The following is a 24,547-nucleotide window of genomic DNA, read 5'->3' on the forward strand; positions in this document are numbered from 1 at the left end:
CTAATTCTTAAATGGAAGAAGTTTGGGACTACCAAGACTTCCTAGAGCTGGCCACCAAGTCAAACGGCGCAATCGGGGGAGAAGGGTCTTGGTCAGGGAGGTGACCAAGAACCCAATGGTCACTCTGACAACTCCAGAGTTACTCTGTGGAGATGGGAGAACCTTCCAGAAGGACAACAATCTCTGCAGCACTCCACCAATCAGGACTTAATGGTAGAGAGGCCAGACGAAGCCACTACTCAGTAAAAGGCACATGACAGCCCGCTTGGAGTTTGCCAAAAGGCACCTTACGGACTCAGACCATGAGAAACAAGATTCTTTGGTCTGATGAAACCAAGATTGAACTATTTGGCCTGAATGTCAATAGTCACATCTGGAGTAAACCTGGTACCATCCCTACGGTGAAGCATGGTGGTGGCAGCATCATGCTTTGGGGATGTTTTTCAGCTGCCGGGACTGGGAGACTTGTCAGGATCGAGGGTAAGATGAACAGAGAAAGTACAGAGAGATCCTTGATGAAAACCTGCTCCAGAGTGCTCAGCACTTCAGACTGGGGCGATGGTTCACCTTCCAACAGGACAACGACCCTAAGCACACAGCCAAGACAACGCAGGAGTGGCTTCGGGACAAGTCTCAATGTCCTTGAGTGGCCCAGCCAGATCCTGGACTTGAACCCGATCGAACATCTCTGGAGAAACCTGACAATATCTGTGCAGCTACGCTCCCCATCCAACCTGAGAGAGCTTGAGAGGATCTGCAGAGAAGAATGGGAGAAACTCCCCAAATACAGGTGTGCCAAGGTTGTAGCATCATACCCAAGAAGATTCGAGGTAGTAATCACTGCCAAAGGTGCCTCAACAAGTACTGAGTAAAGGGTCTGATTACTTATGGAAATGTGATATTTCCGGTTTTATTTTTTATTTTTGATACATTTGCAAAAAATTCTAAACCTGTTTTTGCTTTGTCATTATGGGTGTGTAGATGCATTTTAGAGTTTGAGGAAAAAAACTATTAAAAAGGCTGTAACGTAACAAAATGTGGAAAAAGTCAAGAGGTCCGAAAACTTCCCGAGGACACTGTATATTGACAAAAAGCTTTGTGCCACATCTATAGCTAACAGTCCTGAATGTAGGCAATTTCTTATTGCCCTGACAATATCTTTTGAAATCTAATCTCTTGCCTTCTCTGTGGGTTGTTTCTCAGTGTAAAGAAGGGATCTTGGAGCTGTTGGAGGTGGCCCAGGACGGCATTCCCTCCTCTGTGTGGAGCAGCACTCCTCTGGTTCTCAAGGCCACCGCAGGCCTTCTGCCTGGGGATAAGGCCACACACCTACTGGACAGGGTGAGCCTTTCGCCGCAGGTCACTGTCTGTGGACACTGCATAGATAGATGACCAGACCACAAACACTCTGCACAATCCCCACTCTCACCCTGTGGAGTTATCTTTCGTTTTAGCCGTCTTGTTACATTTCACTCTGATTTCTGACGTTACACTGTAAAAGTTGTGGTGGAAAGAGAATGTAGGTTGGCAGCGGTCAAGGCATGAGTTGCCCACTTAGAAATTAGCTAAGCAATGTATTTGCATAACATGTCTACATTCACCCCTAACTGTAATACTGTAATACTATCAGCTGAAAGCAATTGTCATGAGTTTATTGCATAAGTGACCTGTTATTGTCTAGTTTTATCGCCTGTCGGTGTTCCGGATCCTCCACTACTCACACATCCTCCTCTCCACCTCTCTCTTTCTCCATTTAATAGCCTATAACAGATTCAGATACGGACGACACATCCTAAATCTATAATACTGCTATTTAGTTGTTAATTGACCTGTTGCATTGATCCCTCTACCTTCTATGTGGCAGTGTTACCTCACCCAACCGCTTTGTACAACAAAGGGAGGTGTGGCTTGAATTCAATCTAAATAGTCAATTACGTAAATAGTCTACATGCATGTATTGAAACTAGTTTTATTATAGAAAGAATGTACCTGGAGTAAGCATGTGGAAAACTGCTTCCAAACATGATTGTGGACTTACCTAAAGTTTTCTATCAAGGTGAGAGAGAGAGGTGTTTGTGGAGTCTCCATTCCTGTCCAGAGGGGACAGTGTCTATAATGGATGGCACTGATGAAGGTATGTCTAGCCTTCAACCACATGTCGTTTCACAAAACACTTCCTTCCTGTGCAGGTATTTCTACTGTCATGTAGGGCTGTGACGGCCGTGGAATTTTGGATGACTGTTATTGGTCAGCCAAATGATCTTGGTCACCGTTTGACTATTACAGAAAGAGACATTGTCTGCTCTCCTGACTGACTGCATGTGCTGCAGGGAGGGGCGCCTTGCCTAGGCAACCAATTCCTTGTTTGCTACAACACCATGTTGTTTTGCTTGTTTCAGGCAGGAGCAACAAAGTTTAATCGAAGATACTGGTAACTATCCCAGCGTCGTTTCCAATGCGAGCAAATTTAACATAGTGGGCAGAAAAAGCACAGAGGTGGGTAGAGTTAAGTACAAGCTAGTGAGATCCTAGTGGCATGTGTTAGCATGTATTTGCATATTTCCTATATGCAAATACAGTGAAGCGTGCGCGTGCAATAACTCAATTCACCCTTACACTTCTAAAGAATGCAATTTTGGCAAAGGATCAAGTGGACAAAACGCAGTGCACTCTGTTTGTAAGAGATTCTAGTTTTGGGAACAGAACTGAATTGAGATCTAATGTTTCATCAATGTGAAAATTTGCAGAACGTCGGCCAAGTTTCCTCTAGCTCCATCTTCTCACACTTCCCGCCACTGGACTTTCTCTCATCACCATATTTGGTGGTGAGTGGAAGTTTTAAACCAGTGGTCATCAACCGGTTGATTGCGATCGACTGGTTGATCTCCAAGGCATTTCTTGTCTTATCACCAAACTTTTCTGGGAAAAAAAAACAACCACGATAAAGCCTTGTGTTCCTACTTTTTCCTTTGTTTCACACTGTTGGCAGTAGGAGCACTTGATTCAGCAGCCCTAGTGCCGGGAAGGCAGTGTTTCTTTTCTTTAAACCATTTAATGTGTCTGAATGTTGAACTCTGCCTACCCGGCAGTCCCAGAGAGCAAATCAAGTGTTCCTATAGGCCTACCGGTGGCCAATCAGAGCTCAGATCAGTGTCTGCACTGTTTCCTCAAGCCATAGACTGTAAAAATAAGCCTTGAACGCACAGCAAAGTTGATACTTTAGCTTTTACAACTATAACTAGAGGGACTCAACAAATACAGCAAAGAGCTTCTGTTTTTATGATTAAGTTCATGTTTAAGTTGTTATTCAGCACTGTCGACACTTTGTTCAACACTTTGTTCAAAACACTTTTCTAAGCCATGAAATGTTTGTTCTCCCTAATTCAACTCACCTACAGTGCCAGTCAAAGTTTGGACACCTACCCATTAAAGTTTTTTTTATTTTTTTTTTTTACTATTTTCTACATTTGTAGAATAATAAGATATCAAAACTATGAAATAACACATGAAATCATGTAGTAACCAAAAAAGTGTTAAACAAATCAAAATATATTTGAGATTCTTCAAAGTAGCCTCCCTTTGCATTTATGACAGCTTTGCACACTCTTGACATTCTCTCAACCAGCTTCACCTGGAATGCTTTTCCAACAGTCTTGAAGGAGTTCTTACATATGCTGAGCACTTGTTGGCTGCTTTTCCTTCACTCTGCGGTCCAACTCATCCCAAATCATCTCAATTGGGTTGAGGTCAGGTGATTGTGGAGGCCAGGTCATCTGATGCAGCACTCCATTCTCCTTGGTCAAATAGCCCTTACACAGCCTGGAGGTGTGTTTGGTCATTGTCCTGTCGAAAAACAAATGATAGTCCCACTAAGCGCAAACCAGATGCCATGGAGTATCGCTGCAGAATGCTGTGGTAGCCATGCTGGTTAAGTGTGCCTTGAATTATAAATAAATCAGTGTCACCAGCAAAACACCATCTCCATGCTTCACAGTGGGAACCACACATGCGGAGATCATCTGTTCACCTACTCTGTGTCTCACAAAGACACGGTGGTTGGAACCAAAAATCGCAAATTTGGACTCATCAGACCAACGGACAGATTTGTACCGGTCTAATGTCCATTGCTTGTGTTTCTTAGCCCAAGCAAGTCTCCTTCTTATTTGTTTTCTTTAGTAGTGGTTTCTTTGCAGCAATTCGACCATTAAGGCCTGATTCACGCAGTCTGTGTTTGCACCTTAGAGTTCAAGTAACAATCTAAGGTGCAGTTAATTGCCATTTTCTGAGGCTGGTAACTCTAATGAACTTATCCTCTGCAGCAGAGTTAACTCTGCGTCTTAATTTCCTGTGGTGGTCCTCATGAGAGCCAGTTTCAGCCAGGTTTTTGCGACTGCATTTGAAGAAACTTTCAAAGTTTTTGAAATTGCTTATTTGAGCTGTTCTTGCCATAATATGGACTTAGCCTTTTACCAAATACGTTTGAAATGGTAGACCATTCCATTCTTGTGGGCCGGCTAAGGGGTTTTGGTGTCTCTGAGGGGTCTTTGGCCTGGTTTGCTAACTACCTCTCTCAAATAATGCAGTGTATAATGTCAGAACATCTGCTGTCTCAGCCACTGCCTGTCACCAAGGGTGTACCCCAAGGCTCAATCCTAGGCCCCACTCTCTTCTCAATTTACATCAACAACATAGCTCAGGCAGTAGGAACCTCTCTCATCCATTTATATGCAGATGATAGTCTTATACTTACCTGGCCCCTACCCGGATTTTGTGTTAAACGCTCTAAAAACAACGCTTTCTTAGTGTCCAACAAGCTTTCTCTGCCCTTAACCTTGTTCTGATCACCTCCAAAACAAAGGTAATGTGGTTTGGTAAGAAGAATGCCTATCCCCGCAGGTGTGATTACTACATCTGAGGGTTTAGACCTTGAGGTAGTGACCTCATAAAGTACTTGGGAGTATGGCTAGACAGTACACTGTCTAAGCACAAATCTAAGCTGCAGGCTAAGGTTAAATCTAGATTTGGTTTCCTCTATCGTAATCGCTCCTCTTTCACCCCAGCTGCCAAACTAATCCTGATTCAGATGCCCATCCTACCCATGCTAGATTACGGCGACGTAATTGATATATCAGCAGGTAAGGGTGCTCTCGAGCGGCTAGATGTTCTTTACCATTCGGCCATCAGATTTGCCACCAATGCTCCTTATAGGACACATCACTGCACTCTATACTCTTCTGTAAACTGGTCATCTCTGTATACCTGTTGCAAGACCAACTGGTTAATTCTTATTTATAAAACCCTCTTAGGCCTCACTCCCCCTGAGATATCTACTGCAGCCCTCATCCTCCACATAACACCCATTCTGCTAGTTACATTCTGTTAAAGGTCCCCCAAAGCACGCACATCCCTGGGTCGCTTGTCTTTTCAGTTCACTGCAGCTAGCGACTGGAACGAGCTGCAACAAACACTCAAACTGGACAGTTGTCTTAGGTCTCTCTTTATGTACTGTTGTGATGTGTGTTTTTGTCCTATATTTTTAATCCCAGCCCCCGTCCCTGCAGGAGGCCTTTTGGTAGGCCGCTATTGTAAATAAGAATTTGTTCTCAACTGACTTGCCTAGTTAAATAAAAAATATGTCTACCACCCCTACCTTGCCACAACAACTGATTGGCTCAAACGCGTTATGGAAAGATATTCCACAAATTAGCTTTTAGCAAGGCACGCCCGTTAATTGAAAAGCATTCCAGGTTATTACCTCATGAAACTGTTTGAGAGAATGCCAAGAGTGTGCAACGCTGTCAAAAGCAAAGGGTGGCCACTTGGGAAGAATCTCAAATATAAAATATTGACATAACACATACATGTAGTAACCAAAAAAGTGTTGATGTTTTCACTATTTTACAATGAAGAAAATAATAAAAAATAAATAAAAAACCCCGGAATGAGTAGGTGTCCAAACTTGACTGGTACTGTACTTCTCCCTACAACCAGCATGATAGCTGCAATGAATGAGTATCGCAAAGTGTTTTCAATTAAGCAGATTTGTACCGTGTCAGCTCGGGGGTTTGAACTTGCAACCATCCGGTTACTAGTCCAACACTAACCACTAGGCTACCCTGCCACCCCAAACCACCATGAAACCACCATTAAAAAGATCAACAGCATTTATGTTTTAATAGTTGATATAATACAATCATTATTCAGTAAACTCTTCAAACATTGTGTGTGTCTGTCTTAGAAGACTAACAGTCAAATTCTTGCTTCCTCTGTCCTTGTTTTCTCCACTCCTTGCCTCTTCTTGAAAGTGCATTGTTGCCTGAGGGGAGGAACTTTCACTCCTCTCCCCCAATGTGCTTTGAGAAGGCGAGGAATGGGGGAAACCCATTGGATAAGGAGAGAGGGGAAGGACCTCTGACCTTCTCATAAAATGATTTTTGAGAAAGAGATGAGGAAAGCAGATGCAACGAATCAAGCAAATGCAAGGACAGGGGAAGCAGGTACTTGACTGCTATTAAAGCCCCGATGCAGTTGCAATTTTATTTTTAAATCATCACTGTATGTCTAACAAATCACTGTTTTATTTAATGAAAATAACTAATTTGTAATAATTTTTTTCCCTGAGCTTCATTTGGCCATTCAAATGCTCAGTCTGATCGTGTGGGTGTTGGGAAACAAATTAAGATATTTACATACACAGCCCGATTGGCTGATAGGATGGTCTAGAGCCCACCCCCTTACCCAGGCAGTATCACTCCAGCTCTATCACTTGACTGTCATTCAGAAAATCCTTTCCAAAATCGACAATTTCCCCACATAACTAAACAGCCGGAGATCATATGCGCCTCAAACAACTATTATGCAGAGTTATTGAAGAACCCTGTTAATGACCGTATCAATTTGTCTTGATTCATCATGTTAAAGTTATGCTTTGTGTAAGAAGCATTTGATTTTCAATCCATACATTATTTGGGATATGTGTGCACACCATAACATAGGGAGCATCCCAAACATGCTCAATGGGTGACATGTGATTATGCAGGCCATGGAAGAACTGGGACATTTTCAGCTTCCAGGAATTGTGTACAGATCCTTGCGACATTGGGCCGTGCATTATCATGCTGAAACATGAGGTGGTGAATGAATGGCATGAAAAGGGTCCTTAGGATCTTGTCATGGTATCTCTGTGCCTTCAAATTGCAATCGCTAAAATGCAATTGTGTTCGTTGTCCTTAGCTGATGCCTGCCCAATACCATAACCCCAACCCACCATGGGACACTCTGACAACGTTGACATCAGCAAACCACCCGCCCACATGACAACATACATGTCGCCTGCGGTTGGACGTACTGCCAAATTCTCTAAAACAACGTTGGAGGCGGCTTATGGTAGAGATATGAACATTCAATACTTTGGCAACAGCTCTGGTAAACATTCCTGCATTCAGCATGCCAATTGCACGCTCCCTCAACTTGAGACATCTGTGGCATTGTGTTGTGAGACAACTGCACATTTTAGTGGCCTTTTTATTGTCCCCAGCACAAGGCGCACCTGTGTAATGATAATTCTGTTTAATCAGCTTCTTGATAATCCATCTACCTTACTGGTGTGGCCTACCTTGGCAATGAGAAATGCTCACTAACAGGGATGTAATTTTTGCACAATATTTGAGTTATTTCTAAATGTTTTATTTCAGCTCATGAAACATGGGACCAAACTTTACATGTTGCATTTATATTTTTGTTCAGTGTTTATCTTTAATGTATTCATGTGAAGAAGAAATAAGGTACATTTATTATGAATGACTTTGTAACAGCTCCAAACAGTTGTCCACTACAAGAAATGCACACTGGTACCTGCATTTATAGAAAGACTCCAATATGAAATGCATATGCATAGGCATGGTAGCAATTAAAAGGAAACAGTTTGGAGATTATGGGTAAATTATTAGACCTAAATTGAGGACACAACAATTCACCTGAAACCAGACTAAATCCAAACATCACATTGTTGATTTTATTTGCATTCTACATTTACTGTACTTTTTGACACTTTTGTTAATGAAATCGGAAAATACTCTGGATACATTCAGTAACAAGAATATTCCTGGAAAATGTGGGGTACAGATAAAAAAATGACAAGGGTTTGAGTGAGAGGACACACACCTCTCCAAAGTGTGCACAGCTCTTAAGTAATTTAAATGCACTTTTAACTCGAAGGGTCTTCAACTATAGGGTGCTTTTTATTTTATTTTTTTTAGCTCTCCTTGCTCTGCTGTTGAGGAACTAAAGCAAGCACACTTGTAGTTTTATTTGGAACACAACCCTGAATTCTCGCCATCACACAATTATTGTTTACGCAATCCAAAAACATCCCGTTAAAAATCACAATCTGGGTCAGGTGGGCAACATTTGAAAGCTTGTTCATTTGCGAACATGACTAGCTAAGTTATAAAATACTATCTTAGTGTTAGGCTTTCACAGGGCAATTCAGAGAGATGTATCATCATTTTGGTATGCTTAGAAAGAAGTTCCACTGCAAATTTGTCACAATAGACAGGCTCATTCTGTTCAGAACAACCCAGGTTATGACGCCATGTCATCTTGTACATGAAACAAACCTTTCTAGGTTTTTCTCTAATCTTGCATGATGAATTGGCATCAAAAGAAAAGAAAGCCTTTTTAAGTGAGCAGAAATTGGTGAACAGTTATCATAGGACTGGATCCTTGAGTAGGATTTGTCCGCACCACTAACTAGGTTTCCATCCAAGTGGCAATAGATTTTCATGCGAATATATAAAATAAAATCTGCATAAAGAAAAGATGCCCATTTTCCCACCAGTGGTGTTTCCACCAAACTGACTTGTTGTGGATAAAAATCAGTGTGTGACGTAGTGCACTCAATGTGTTTTCATGTACCGAATAAAAATCTCAATGTGTTTCCATTGCATTTTCAACTCTACCGATTTAGTTTTGTTACAAACTGTTGAGTTAAATAGCAAATGTGCCTACTCTGGTCTTGACTCTGGTCTTGACACGTACTCTCACTGCAGATACAGTGCAGGTTAGTGCTTTTTGAGTTCTGGTTCAATTATAAAAATAATCACGGATTTTGGTTTCTGTAAAAATAAAATAAAAATAAATACTTTAAAATGTACTTATTATGTGGGTTGAATGATGTAACAACACTGAATAAATGAATTCATAAAAGTTCCATGATGGTGGTGACTGCACATGACTTATTACTAATAACCATAATTTATTCACATTTCTTTAATCAAATATTTCAGTTGTGTATTTCTCGTTCTTTAAAACATGCAATATACTCGCAGTGACACCGCTCAACAACTACATCACATTAGTCATCTAACAGACTCTCATCCAGAGCAACACACAGAAACAACCACGGTCAACGCCCTGCTCAAGGGCACGTCGGCAGATCTCCCACAAGGTCAAAAATGGGGACCTAAACTAGCGATCCATCAGTCACCGGCCCAAGCTCCCAACCGCCAGGCCACCAGCCCTCCAACACCCCTCCCACAGTTCCCCAAGAGCTGCCCCTCAAGCATCCAAGACCCTCTCCCCCCACAGAATTATATATTTTTAAATAAATTAATATTCCATTCCCCACCCCCAAGACCCCCCCCCCCACCCCCCAATGCACCAACAAAATTAAAAGACAAAGGAAAACAGAAAACAACAATGCAAAAAAACTAAAGACATCAAGGACAACAAAAATCATAACAGTAAGGCCAACTAAATATGTTTGAGTGCATGTATTACAGTATTTACGTGTGTGTCCGTGTATGTGCACGTGAGCATTTGAATGAGTGTGTACAGTGCCTTGCGAAAGTATTCGGCCCCCTTGAACTTTGCGACCTTTTGCCACATTTCAGGCTTCAAACATAAAGATATAAAACTGTATTTTTTGTGTGAAGAATCAACAACAAGTGGGACACAATCATGAAGTGGAATGACATTTATTGGATATTTCAAACTTTTTTAACAAATCAAAAACTGAAAAATTGGGCGTGCAAAATTATTCAGACCCTTTACTTTCAGTGCAGCCAACTCTCTCCAGAAGTTCAGTGAGGATCTCTGAATGATCCAATGCTGACCTAAATGACTAATGAGGATAAATACAATCCACCTGTGTGTAATCAAGTCTCCGTATAAATGCACCTGCACTGTGATAGTCTCAGAGGTCCGTTAAAAGCGCAGAGAGCATCATGAAGAACAAGGAACACACCGAGATACTGTTGTGAAGAATTTTAAAGCCGGATTTGGATACAAAAAGATTTCCCAAGCTTTAAACATCCCAAGGAGCACTGTGCAAGCGATAATATTGAAATGGAAGGAGTATCAGACCACTGCAAATCTACCAAGACCTGGCCGTCCCTCTAAACTTTCAGCTCATACAAGGAGAAGACTGATCAGAGATGCAGCCAAGAGGCCCATGATCACTCTGGATGAACTGCAGAGATCTACAGCTGAGGTGGGAGACTCTGTCCATAGGACAACAATCAGTTGTATATTGCACAAATCTGGCCTTTATGGAAGAGTGGCAAGAAAGCCATTTCTTAAAGATATCCATAAAAAGTGTTGTTTAAAGTTTGCCACAAGCCACCTGGGAGACACACCAAACATGTGGAAGAAAGTGCTCTGGTCAGATGAAACCAAAATTGAACTTTTTGGCAACAATGCAAAATGTTATGTTTGGCGTAGAAGCAACACAGCTGAACACACCATCCCCACTGTCAAACATGGTGGTGACAGCATCATGGTTTGGGCCTGCTTTTCTTCAGCAGGGACAGGGAAGATGGTTAAAATTGATGGGAAGATGGATGGAGCCAAATACAGGAAACCTGATGGAGTCTGCAAAAGACCTGAGACTGGGACGGAGATTTGTCTTCCAACAAGACAATGATCCAAAACATAAAGCAAAATCTACAATGGAATGGTTCAAAAATAAACATATCCAGGTGTTAGAATGGCCAAGTCAAAGTCCAGACCTGAATCCAATTGAGAATCTGTGGAAAGAACTGAAAACTGCTGTTCACAAATGCTCTCCATCCAACCTCACTGAGCTCGAGCTGTTTTGAAGGAGGAATGGGAATACATTTCAGTCTCTCGACGTGCAAAACTGATAGAGACATACCCCAAGCGACTTACAGCTGTAATCGCAGCAAAAGGTGGCGCTACAAAGTATTAACTTAAGGGGGCTAAATCATTTTGCACGCCCAATTTTTCAGTTTTTGATTTGTTAAAAAAGTTTGAAATATCCAATAAATGTCGTTCCACTTCATGATTGTGTCCCACTTGTTGATTCTTCACAAAAAAATACAGTTTTATATCTTTATGTTTGAAGCCTGAAATGTGGCAAAAGGTTGCAAAGTTCAAGGGGGCCGAATACTTTCGCAAGGCACTGTATATGCATGTGTACAAACACCTACACGGCATCACCCTCAGGCAAACCGGCATTAGCTGTAAAAAATACTGCCCCTCATTGTCATTCAAACTTTTTGTTAAACTTTTCGTTTTAATTTAAAAAAACTTACCACATTTATTTTATTTGATGACTTTATTATTTCATTCCAAGTCATCTCTATATAGCTGCTGCCTATGCTGTCTGATAAAATCACCATTTTATTAGTTCTTCAAAGTCATAGTTTTATGACTGCTCAATACCAACTATCAATCACGCAGATTATGTATTTTCAGTTAGAGATGCTTTGCGACGCAACTGCTGTCTATCTCTCGATCACGCGTTGTCTGTCTGTTTCATGAAGCAGGTGTAAAAGAAACACAGACCGGACAAGTAGATGCACAATTGATTATGGTCGTTGTAGTTTATTACAATTTTTTCTGCGCTACACTATGTAGAACCATGGCCTGTTTGAAACTACAACTCTTTACTACATCGCACAGTTTGGGCTTGATCTGATTTATCTCTAGAGAAACTGCACAATGTGTGCATTGAGCCCACAGTTCCAACCTGGTGGTTGGAACTGATCTCAGTCAATTAGTTGTTTAAAAACCGACAAAAATTTTAGTTAGTTGCTCAGCACTAGTGTGGGTAGGCTAGTCTAAATGATGATGTTATTATGGAAAGAGCGAGAATATTTTTGTCAAACTGCAAGCATCGATCATCATGTCAAAAGAATAAGATCCTCGAGATGTATTGGAAAGGGGCATTAAGCTCCTCGTGCACTTTAACCACCCTGTGAAGTTCATCATTTATTTCATCTGTCGCCTAAAACTGCATGGTATCCCGAGTCGAGGACCACACACCCTCATCATGTGACTCCAAATTTACTTCGATATGATGGTTTATATCAATATTTGCACATAAAGGCGTCTCCACCTCACGTCATTTATTTTACAGACACAAAAAGATCCCACCATGTCGAATGAACAAATTATTTTTCTGCACTTATTAAATTGTACCAAGACTTCTTGTTTCCATCACAACTGTTGTGTTTTAAAAATTTTTTTACACAGTATGACTTTACTCATATGTAAATGTGGTTAGTGTTGCATTGGGCCTGAGAGAGATAGAGAAGTCACTCAGTTTCACCTGACCCTGATTTTACCAATGCATATCGAGGGACTTAGCGAATTATGGAAAAGCAAGTTAACTTCATGTCAATCTATGCTTTAACCTCCATGACTAATAATAGCAAAACTTTGACTTGAGTGTAGAACTACAGTAATACATTCACAACTAATGGAGTTGGGCCTGGACTGGGACCCTCTTTGACCTTTAGAACCACACAGCCACTATTCCCATCTGTCCAGTGGGATGGCCAGATGATAGAGGCCAGGCCCTCTCTGGTCCATTACTGGCTTGTTTGATCAACATCCAGCTGTTTGGTGGCAGACAGGGCCACTGTGGCTATTAAGTTCTGGTCCTTCGCCCCGGCACTGACCCTTCAATTCTCTGCCAATATCGTGGGCATTGATGCTTTAATACGGTTGTTATATAGAAATAATATATACCTTGGTGTTTTTGTTGAAAGGCATGTTTGATATGGGCACAAGCAATACACAAAATATTTTAATCCAATCCTTTTAAAGTAGTTCATACAAGCAATTAGGGGACTGTAGGATAATGTTCCGTTTAATCTCTGCAAACCGATTATCCGCCATTCATTTCTGAGGCTGAATATTTTTTCTTCTTTCCCCAAGTCTATCAGCTTGTTACAGTGGAGGTGACCTGACCCTTTTGAAAAATGCATTTTATGATTACTGAATTAACTTTGAAGTTCACGTTTTTGTGCCTAATGGACACATTCCCCTGGCGTCATTGCTGAGCTGAAATGCTAAACTCCCACTCGATCCATAAACGGATTTCGCCGCCTTATCAGTTAGATTTTTGCCACTCTTGCCCCAGATGCTTAGCCTGACTGAGATTACTCGGACTTCTCTGATTTGAACAGACTTGTTAATGCAAAAACTAAGTAGAATTTGAGGGATGCAGGACAGATGAAGTGAACAAAGTGCATGGTAGCTAAGTGACAACGTATGGTGGTTTTGCCCACCACTCTGTTTTGAAGTTTGTTTGTAAATGTAAATTGCTTTTTAACATCCTACTGTAAAAGTCCATAAACTAGGAAAGGGTCATTTGTGTTGTTAAATGCACTGATGCACACAATGGAGTCATACTCAAAGTGTAAACAATGTGCAATATACACAACCGGTCAATGGTTTAGAGCGCACCTATTCATTCAAGGGTTTTTCTTTATTTTTACTATTTTCTACATTGTAGAATAATAGTGTAGACATCAAAACTATGAAATAACACATATGGAATCATGTAGTAAACAAAAAGTGTTAAATATATCCAAATATGTTTTATATTTGAGATTCTTCAAATAGCCACCCTTTGCCTTTGACAGCTTAGCCCAGCTCTTGGCATTCTCTCAACCAGCTTCACCTGGAATGCTTTGCAAACAGTCTTGACGAACTTCCCACATATGCTGAGCACTTGTTGGTTGCTTTTCCTTCCCTCTGCGGTCCGACTCATCCCAAACTCAATTTGGTTGAGGTCGGGGGATTGTGAAGACCAGGTCATCTGATGCAGCACTCCATCACTCTCCTTCTTGGTAAAATAGCCCTTGCACAGCCAGGAGGTGTGTTGGGTCATTATCCTGTTGAAAAACAACTAAGCCCAAACCAGATGGGATGGCATATCGCTGCAGAATGCTGTGGTATCCATGCTGGTTAAGTGTGCCTTGAATCCTAAATAAATCACATACAGTGTCACCAGAAAAGGGCCCCACACCATAACACCTCCTCCTCCATGCATTATGGTGGGAAATACACATGCGGAGATCATCCGTTCACCCACACCGTGCCTCACAAAGACACAGCGGTTGGAACCAAAAATCTCCAATTTGGACTCCAGACCAAATGGCAAGTTTCCACCGGTCTAATGTCCATTGCTCGTGTTTCTTGGACCAAGTAAGTCTCTTCTCCTTATTGGTGTCCTTTAGTAGTGGTTGCTTTGCAGAAATTCGACCACAAAGGCCTGATTCACACAGTCTACTCTGAACAGTGTCTGTTACTTGAACTCTGTGACGCATTTATCTGGGCTGAAATTTCTGAGGCTGGTAACTCTAATGAACTTATGCTCTGCAGCAGAGGTAACTCTGGGTCTTCCATTCCTGTGGCGGTCCTCATGAGTGCCAGTTTAATCATAGCGCTTGATGGTTTTTGCGACTGCACTTGAAGAAACTTTTAAAAGTTCTTAATTTTCCATGTTGACTGACCTTCATGTCTTAGTCATGATGGACTGTTGTTTCTCTTTGCTTATTTGAGCTGTTCTTGCCATAATATGGACTTGGTCTTTTACCAATTAGGGCTATCTTCTGTATACCCGCTCACCTTGTCACAACACAAATGATTGGCTCAAATGCATTAAGAAGGAAAGAAATTCCACAAATTAACTTTTAACAAGGCACACCTGTTAATTGAAATGCATTCCAGGTGACTACCTCATGAAGCTGGTTGAGAGAATGCCAAGTGTGTCCAAAACTGTCATCAAGGCAAAGGGTGGCTATTTGAAGGATCTCAAATCTAAAACCTATTTTGATTAGTTTAACACTTTTTTTGGTTACTACATGTTTCCATATGTGTCATTTCATAGTTGATGTCTTGATGTCATGATGTCTTCACTATTATTCTACAATGTAGAAAATAGTAAAAATAAAGAAAAACCCTTGAATGTGTAGGTGTTCTAAAACTTTTGACCGGTAGAGTACATATATTATGGCATAAAACAGTGTCATCTCTTTTGACCTAAATAGTTAACCTTAAGCACTGTTCCATGATCAACTTTAATACGTGTTTAAATGATTTCAATACAAACTATGTATACATGTTATACATGTATTATGAAGGATTGATTTAAGGGGGATGAGGTAAATCACCATCTCTTTTTCTCCTCAAAGGGATCTCTGCTTGGATCACAGTCAACTTCCTCATAGGTGAGAGAGTTTCAAACTTTGATTACTGTCAGTTACTACTGGCATAAGTAGCATTGGTAAGGATCGATATAGATTAAGATCCAAGATTAGGAGTACTATATGTAAGAGAAAATTAATTCCATTGGGGATGTGACCATCTCTACCCAAATATGGTCAATATCTGAGTCAAAGGGTCAGGCCTTAGTGTGGTGTGGTGAGGGGTCAGTGTTTACTTGGCGTGGCGGATTGAACTAAAGGCATCCTGTACTGACCCTACCACCCTCACCCTCCGGGGCCCTGGCCCCAAACTCAATGTTCAGAACAGGCTTAATTCTGGTACATAAACAGAACACCAGCAATATAGATTAATATTCTGGACAAGACATTTTGATTACCTGTTATTGGATTAGCCTAGCGCTGCATCCCCAGTTCCTCTTTGGTGACCAAACTGGTACTGCCCCCCCACCGCAACCCCTCTCTTGCTCTCTCTGCAGGGGGTCTCCACGACTCTGACACACCCACTGTGGGGATGCTGGATTTGGGAGGGGGGTCCACTCAGATCACCTTCTCCCCTCAGGATGAGGTACAATAAGGCATCTCTGTTTGATAGCGGACGCTTATGCCCACAGTCGGTCTCTCTCTCTCTCTTTCACACACATACACAATGAAGCCAGATCTCTTCTCTAAAGCAACACAAACTACCAGGATGGCCTCTCATTTTAGGGCTTAATCTGCAAATGCCCCGCTAATCCTAAAGGGCTGGTAAATAAACGTTGGGCATTAGGTTGGATGGGAGGGGAGGGGGGTTTCTTGTTCCTTAACTAGGTCAGGTCTTGTACACGAGGGATTGAGGACCAATTTACCATGTCATTACACTGCTTTTCAAAGAGTTTAAACTCTCCCGGCAAGCCATTCACGCTTTAGGGATGAAATTGGTTTTGCAGATTGCGGCAGTTTTTTTCTCCTTATTGAGTAGATCCTTTTTGTCGGTTTTGATGTCGAACAGCACAGTGTGATATGTTGTATAAGCTGTAGCTGGTCAACCAGGAATTGCCAAGGTTAATATAAGAAAACATGTTTGATTCTGACGTTTACATCTAGAAATAATGTTTTGCTTGCAAATTTATACAGCCACACAATGATCATTTATGTTTTGCATCATTTTTTCTCTCCAGAAGACCATCCGGGCCTCACCCATCGATTACATGACATCATTTCAGATGTTCAACTGCACCCACCCACTCTACTCACACAGGTACTACCATGCACTGTGTTTAGACAGATAGTTGTGCTCTTTGGGAAGCCCTCTTCCCACTGGGTACACTCTGGTCATGATATTATGTTGAACCAATGTGGAATAGACGTTGAATTGACGTCTGTGCCCAGTGGGTTCCGTCTTTATGTCAAACCTGCAGTGTGGTGCATCCAACTGCAAACTGGTCACTACCATGTCACAACAAACTGGTCTATTTTGTCCTCTAACATGATTTAATTGGGGGGGAACTTATTGCTGTTTTAAAAAATAAATAAAATGTTTTAAGTGAGAAGTAGGCATTGGTCTGAAGCTGAAAAATAAAGGAAATTCACATGAGCACCACAATTCCTACTTCACCCATGCTCTACCAAGGTTTTCCAGCACACAGCTTTGATCTACTACAGTAGCTATGATGATCTATTGTACTTCAAACAATGTGTAGACAGGTTGCTTAGGATTCAAACCTTTCTTAAAACAGCCTAAATTAGTGGTTTCTTTGTAGCAATTCGACCACAAAGGCCTGATTTACACAGTCTCCTCTGAAACGTGTCTGGTACTTGAACTCTGAAGTATTTATTTGGCCTGCAGTTTCTGAGGCTGGTAACTTTAATGAACTTATCCTCTGCAGTAGAGGTAAGTCTGGGTCTTCCTTTCCTGTGGCGGTCCTCATGAGAGCCAGTTTCATCATAGCGCTTGATGGTTTTTGTGACTGCACTTGAAGAAACTTTAAAAGTTCTTGAAATGTTCCATATTGACTGACCTTCATGTCTTAAAGTCATGATGGACTGTTGTTTCTCTTTGCTTATTTGAGCTGTTCTTGCCATAATATGGATTTGGTCTTTTTTTTTTTCAATTTAAAGTTTTATTAAGTTTTCTTGTTTTTCAATCAACCAACAAAACACATTCCACATTCAAAGATGTGACAGGCTTTAATTTTTTTTTTTTTTTTAAAGTTAAAATATATAATAACAATTAAAAAAAGAAAAAAAATCTAATTAAAATAAAAGATTAAGATTAATTTTTTTGGTGTGTGTGTATGTATGTGTGTGTGTGTATATATATACATACATACATACATACATACATACATACAGTCGGGCAAAAAAGTATTTAGTCAGCCACCAATTGTGCAAGTTCTCCCACTTAAAAAGATGAGGCCTGTAATTTTCATCATAGGTACACTTCAACTATGACAGACAAAATGAGAAAAAAAATCCAGAAAATCACGTTGTATTATTTTTAATTAATTAATTTGCAAATTATGGTGGAAAATAAGTATTTGGTCAATAACAAAAGTTTATCTCAATACTATATACCCTTTGATGGCAATGGCAGAGGTCAAACATTTTCTGTAAGTCTTCACAAAGTTTTCACACGCAGTTGCTGGTATTTTGGCCCATTCCTCCATGCAGATCTCCTCTAGAGCAGTGATGTTTTGGGGCTGTTGCTGGGAAACACGGACTTTCAACTCCCTCCAAAGATTTTCTATGGGGTTGAGATCTGGAGACTGGCTAGGCCACTCTTCTTCTGGATCATCCAAATGCTCTCTAGCAAACTTCAGACGGGCCTGGACATGTACTTGCTTAAGCAGGGGGACACGTCTGGCACTGCAGGATTTGAGTCCCCGGCGGCATAGTGTGTTACTGATGGTAGGCTTTGTTACTTTGGTCCCAGCTCTCTGCAGGTCATTCACTAGGTCCCCCCGTGTGGTTCTGGGATTTTTGCTCACCGTTCTTGTGATCATTTTGACCCCACGGGGTGAGATCTTGCGTGGAGCCCCAGATCGAGGGAGATTATCAGTGGTCTTGTATGTCTTCCATTTCCTAATAATTGCACCCACAGTTGATTTCTTCAAACCAAGCTGCTTACCTATTGCAGATTCAGTCTTCCCAGACAATGCTAGACCTCATGTGGCTGGAGTGTGTCAGCAGTTCCTGCAAGAGGAAGGCATTGATGCTATGGACTGGCCCGCCCATTCCCCAGACCTGAATCCAATTGAGCACATCTGGGACATCATTTCTTGCTCCATCCACCAACGCCACGTTGCACCACAGACTGTCTAGGAGTTGGCGGATGCTTTAGTCCAGGTCTGGGAGGAGATCCCTCAAGGGACCATCTACCACCTCATCAGGAGCATGCCCAGGCGTTGTAGGGAGGTCATACAGGCACATGGAGGCCACACACACTACTGAGCCTCATTTTGACTTGTTTTAAGGACATTACATCAAAGTCGGATCAGCCTGTTGTGTGGTTTTCCACTTTAATTTTGAGTGTGACTCCAAATCCAGACCTCCACGGGTTGATAAATTTGATTTCCATTGATAATTTTTGTGTGATTTTTGTCAGCACATTCAACTATGTAAAGAAAAAAGTATTTAATAAGAATATTTCATTCATTCCGATCTAGGATGTGTTATTTTAGTGTTCCCTTTATTTTTTTGAGCTGTGTATACACACTTCCTCTTGCAGGAACTGCTGACACACTCCAGCCACATGAGGTCTAGCATTGTCTTGCATTTGGAGGAACCCAGGTCAACCGCACCAGCATATGGTCTCACAAGGGGTCTGAGGATCTCATCTCGGTACCTAATTGCAGTCAGGCTACCTTGGCGAGCACATGGAGGGCTGTGCGGCCCCCCAAAGAAATGCCACCCCACATCATGACTGACCCACCGCCAAACCGGTCATGCTGGAGGATGTTGCAGGCAGCAGAATGTTCTCCACGCCGTCTCCAGACTCTGTCACGTCTGTCACGTGTGCTCAGTGTGAACCTGCTTTCATCTGTGAAGAGCACAGGCCGCCAGTGGCGAATTTGCCAATCTTGGTGTTCTCTGGCAAATGCCAAACGTCATGCACGGTGTTGGGATGTAAGCACAACCCCCACCTGTGGACGTCGGGCCCTCATACCACCCTCATGGAGTCTGTTTCTGACCGTTTGAGCAGACACATGCACATTTGTGGCCTGCTGGAGGTCATTTTGCAGGGCTCTGGCAGTGCTCCTCGTTGCACAAAGGCGGAGGTAGCGGTCCTGCTGCTTGGTTGTTGCCCACCTACGGCCTCCTCTACGTCTCCTGATATACTGGCCTGTCTCCTGGTAGCGCCTCCATGCTCTGGACACTACACTGACAGACACAGCAAACCTTCTTGCCACAGCTCGCATTGATGTGCCATCCTGGATGAGCTGCACTACCTGAGCCACTTGTGTGGGATGTAGACTCCGTCTCATGTTACCACTAGAGTGAAAGCACCGCCAGCATTCAAAAGTGACCAAAACATCAGCCAGGAAGCATAGGAACTGAGAAGTGGTCTGTGGTCACCACCTGCAGAACCACTCCTTTATTGGGGGTGTCTTGCTGATTACCTATAATTTCCACCTGTTGTCTATTCCATTTGCACAACAGCATGTGAAATTTATTGTCAATCAGTGTTGCTTCCTAAGTGGACAGTTTGATTTTACAGAAGTGTGATTGACTTGGAGTTACATTGTGTTGCTTAAATGTTCCCTTTATTTTTTTGAGCAGTGTATATATTAGAGGTTGACCGATTAATCGGAATGGCCAATTTTGGCCGGTATTTTTGGGCTCCGATTAAAAAACAACAACATATATATATATATATATATATATATATATATATATATATATATATATATATATATATATATATATATATATATATATATATATATAATAAAAAAAATTAAAAAAAATGTAAATGAAATTATTTTTTATACCTTTATTTAACTCGGCAAGTCAGTTAAGAACACATTCTTATTTTCAGTGACGGCCTAGGAACGGTGGGTTAACTGCCTCGTTCAGGTGCAGAACGACAGATTTTCACCTTGTCAGCTCCAATCTTGCAACCTTACAGTTAACTAGTCGAACGCAATACCGACCTGCCTCTCTCTCGTTGCACTCCACAAGGAGACTGTCTGTTACGCGAATGCAGTAAGCCAAGGTAAGTTGCTAGCTAGCATTAAACTTATCTTATAAAAAAACAATCAATCATAATCACTAGTTAACTACACATGGTTGATGATATTACTAGATATTATCTAGCGTGTCCTGCATTGCATATAATCTGACTGAGCATACAAGTATCTGACTGAGTGGTGGTAGGCAGAAGCAGGCGTGTAAACATTCATTCAAACAGCACTTTCGTGTGTTTTTCCAGCAGCTCTTCGTTGTGCGTCAAGCATTGCGCTGTTTTATGACTTCAAGTCTATCAACTCCCGAGATGAGGCTGGTGTAACCGAAGTGAAATGGCTAGCTAGTTAGCGTACGCTAATAGCGTTTCAAACGTCACTCGCTCTGAGCCTTTTAGTAGTTGTTCCCCTTGCTCTGCATGGGTAACGCTGCTTCGATGGGGGCTGTTGTTGTTGTGTTGCTGGTTCGAGCCCAGGGAGGAGCGAGGAGAGGGACAGAAGCTATACTGTTACACTGGGAGTACTAAAGTGCCTATAAGAACATCCAATACTCAAAGGTTAATGAAATACAGATGGTATAGAGGGAAATAGTCCTATAATTCCTATAATAACTACAACCTAAAACGTCTTACCTGGGAATATTGAAGACCCATGTTAAAAAGAACCACCAGCTTTCATATGTTCTGAGCAAGGAACTCAAACGTTAGCTTTCTTACATAGCACATATTGCACTTTTACTTTCTTCTCCAACACTTTGTTTTTGCATTATTTAAACCAAATTGAACATGTTTCATTATTTACTTGAGGCTAAATTGATTTTATTGATGTATTATATTAAGGTAAAATAAGTGTTCATTCAGTATTGTTGTAATTGTCATTATTACAAATACATTTTTTTTTTTTTAAATTGGCCGATTAATCGGTATCTGCTTTTTTTGTCCTCCAATAATCGGTATCGGCGTTGAAAAATCAGAATCGGTTGACCTCTAGCATTATATAACATTTCCATATGCAAAGCCTGTCATTGGCAGTGCTATTGTAACCTGTAATGTGGACTCTGACAAAAGGTCTAAACCTTAAGTCACAGGTGGTGTGCTTGCATAACTGCAAGAGTTGCTGGTTTAAACCCTCGTCTGCTGGCTGTTGCCCTCTAAAATTAGTTTTGAACTAACTAGATTGCGCAGAGTCTTGCATTGTAAAATACGACTTCCCATTCAAAGCAAAGTTTTAACTCAAAGCAAAACTGTTTTATAGCTGATTGACTTTTGAAGGTCTTAGCTCAGCCTCTGAATTTGAAACTTTTGCAGCCAGCAGCGTGTGACTGGATCTGGCCCTGCACAACAAACGTCAATGGCAGTATATGTCAAATACACTCTTACATGTTTGGCTTAATCATATCTTATACTAAGGCAATGCGCTAAAACAGCTTTGGTGGGAAATGTTGTTTAGTATTTGGCTTTCCTGAAAATCAACCTTCGGCGATGTTGTTCAGAGAGGTGCTTAGAAACTGTAGTATTCTTTCTGTCCTCAGGTTAGTGTGTATGACCCTGCTAAGTTTGGTTGCATGTTGCACAGTGCACAATCATTGTTCAAACTATGACTATACAAAATCTGACACACACCTCTCTCAATCTTACTTATGTGTGTCACACACTGATTCTGCTTTCTGTCTTGCACAGCTACCTTGGTCTAGGCTTGATGTCGGCAAGACTAGCTGTCTTGGGAGGAATCGAGGGACAGCCTTGTATGTGGTTTTTCAATTTGCTTTCATCGTTGCCTTTAAAGACCCTCCCCGTCCCGATAAATAAGCCATTATCTAATCTTTTAATAACATGGACCAAGATTAATTCCTTGCATGCCAGCTGTTGCTGTGATTTAGTTGATGCCTGGCTTTAAGAACTGCCAGCAGTCGAATGCCCCGGATGCAGTTCTCCATGGGGATTTGCATTTTAGACATTTGAATTTTAATCAGATTTCTTTGTTGATACATTTGTTTGTTGTATAATCTATTTATTCTCAATGTTCCCTCAATGCTTTTTTGGTTATAGGGTTGCTTTTTAGTGTGCCAACAGATGTTGGCCAATGGCCAATAGCCATAAAACCTATGTTGGAGCACAGCAATTTCAGATGCTGTGTCCCCTTACAGCATTTGACTTATATTGGAAATTGTTGGCCAAACGGCAACACCACATTAGTTCATTGTTTATTTTTTTATAAGAGCTCTTAAAAAAGATGTAGCCTTCTCCAGCCATAGCTTCCATATATCTATATAGAGATATATCCTGCATGTGTACCAAAACATGAGCTACAGTTTGTTGGTCAGGTCCAAATTCTCAGTGCGTTCTCTGTTCTATTTTAAACAGTAGAGGGCAGCAGCACAGAGCTAGTAAGTCCCTGCTTGGCCCCGGACTACTCTGGCCAATGGGAACATGCAGAAGTTCAGTATACTGTGAATGGCCAAGAAAGCAGGTACAGTAAAAATGAATAAAGATAAAGTAAAGATGAATAACTAACTTAACAATAATATTACTAATGCTAAATACCAATTGTCAAATTCACATAGAAATGTGAGACATAGATCTGTCATTCTCATTGAAAGCAAGTCTAAGAAGTGGTTGATCTGTTCTATGTGCGATATTTCTATGATTCCCATTCTTAAGTTTTGTTTATGCGTCTTTTAAGATGGCGCCGGAGAAGGCAGACGTTTTAAGTGACCCCTGCTGATTGTTTTTTATTCATTTATTTGCGTTGTTTGTAACTTATTTGCTTACTTATTTTGTACATAATGTTGCTGCTACCGTCTGATGACTGAAAATAACTTCTAGACATCAGGACTGCGATTACTCACCACGGACTAGCAGAATTATTTTTATCCTTTCACGACACTGACGAGCCCGATGCAAAGAATATACTGCTTCCTCGGGAACAGGCCCCGATCCCTGTGATCTGCGTGAAGAGGAGGCGGAGAAAGAGGGGCCGAAGGGCGGGAATTCGTAGGCGATCGAATAAACCCCCACTTCCCTCCATTCTGCTAGCAAACATGCAATCCTTGGAGAATAAAATCGACGAGTTACGCGGACGATTTAACTACCAACGCTACACTAAAAACTGTAACAGCTGGCTGGTTATACGATGTACCAGCAGGATAGAACAGCGGCGTCTGGTAAGACAAAGGGTGGCGGGCGATGTATTTTTGTAAATAACAGCCAGTGCATGATATCTAAGGAAGTCTCGAGCTATTGCTTGCCTGAGGTAGAGTATCTCATGATAAGCTGTAGACCACACTACCTACCGAGAGAGTTTTCATCTGTATTCTTCATAGCTCTTTACATACCAACACAATCAGAGGCTGGCACTAAGACAGCATTGAATGAGCTGTATTCCGCCAAAAGCAGACAAGAAAACGCTCACCTAGAGGCGACGCTCCTAGTATCCGGGGACTTTAATGCAGGGAAACTTAAATCCGTTTTACCAAATTTCTATCAGCATGTTATATGTGCAACCAGAGGAAAAATAACTCTGGACCACCTATACTCCACACATAGAGATGCATACAAAGCTCTCCCTCGCCCTCCATTTGGCAAATCTAACCATAATTCTATCCTCCTGATTCCTGCTTACAGGCAAAAATTAAAACAGGAAGCACCAGTGACTAGATCAATAAAAAAAAGTGGTCAGATGAAGCAGATTCTAAGCTACAGGACTGGAATATGCTCCGGGATTCCTCCGATGGCATTGAGGAGTACACAACATCAGTCTTTGGCTTCATCAATAAGTGCATAGATGACGTCGTACCCATAGTGACCATACGTACATACCCCAACCAGAAGCCATGGATTACAGGGAGCATCCACACTGAGCTAAAGGCTAGAGCTGCCGCTTTCAAGGAGCGGGACTCTAACC

The 24,547-nt window shown here is 41.5% G+C and overlaps 1 protein-coding gene across 1 annotated transcript in view; it reads left to right on the top strand.

The window, feature by feature from the left end:
* The window catches only part of LOC110532586 (ectonucleoside triphosphate diphosphohydrolase 6-like), a 30,938-nt gene that overhangs the window by 2,849 nt on the left and 3,542 nt on the right, over window positions 1-24,547 (top strand). Inside the window, exons 4-11 of the mRNA XM_036989805.1 lie at window positions 1,204-1,341; window positions 5,084-5,135; window positions 15,450-15,485; window positions 15,959-16,047; window positions 16,640-16,719; window positions 22,324-22,528; window positions 22,706-22,718; window positions 23,008-23,118. Coding sequence (XP_036845700.1) covers window positions 1,204-1,341; window positions 5,084-5,135; window positions 15,450-15,485; window positions 15,959-16,047; window positions 16,640-16,719; window positions 22,324-22,528; window positions 22,706-22,718; window positions 23,008-23,118 — 724 coding nt within the window. The remainder of the gene's footprint in view (window positions 1-1,203; window positions 1,342-5,083; window positions 5,136-15,449; window positions 15,486-15,958; window positions 16,048-16,639; window positions 16,720-22,323; window positions 22,529-22,705; window positions 22,719-23,007; window positions 23,119-24,547) is intronic.

This window comes from Oncorhynchus mykiss, chromosome 1 (assembly GCF_013265735.2).
Source record: "Oncorhynchus mykiss isolate Arlee chromosome 1, USDA_OmykA_1.1, whole genome shotgun sequence".
Classification (NCBI taxonomy): Eukaryota; Metazoa; Chordata; class Actinopteri; order Salmoniformes; family Salmonidae; genus Oncorhynchus; species Oncorhynchus mykiss.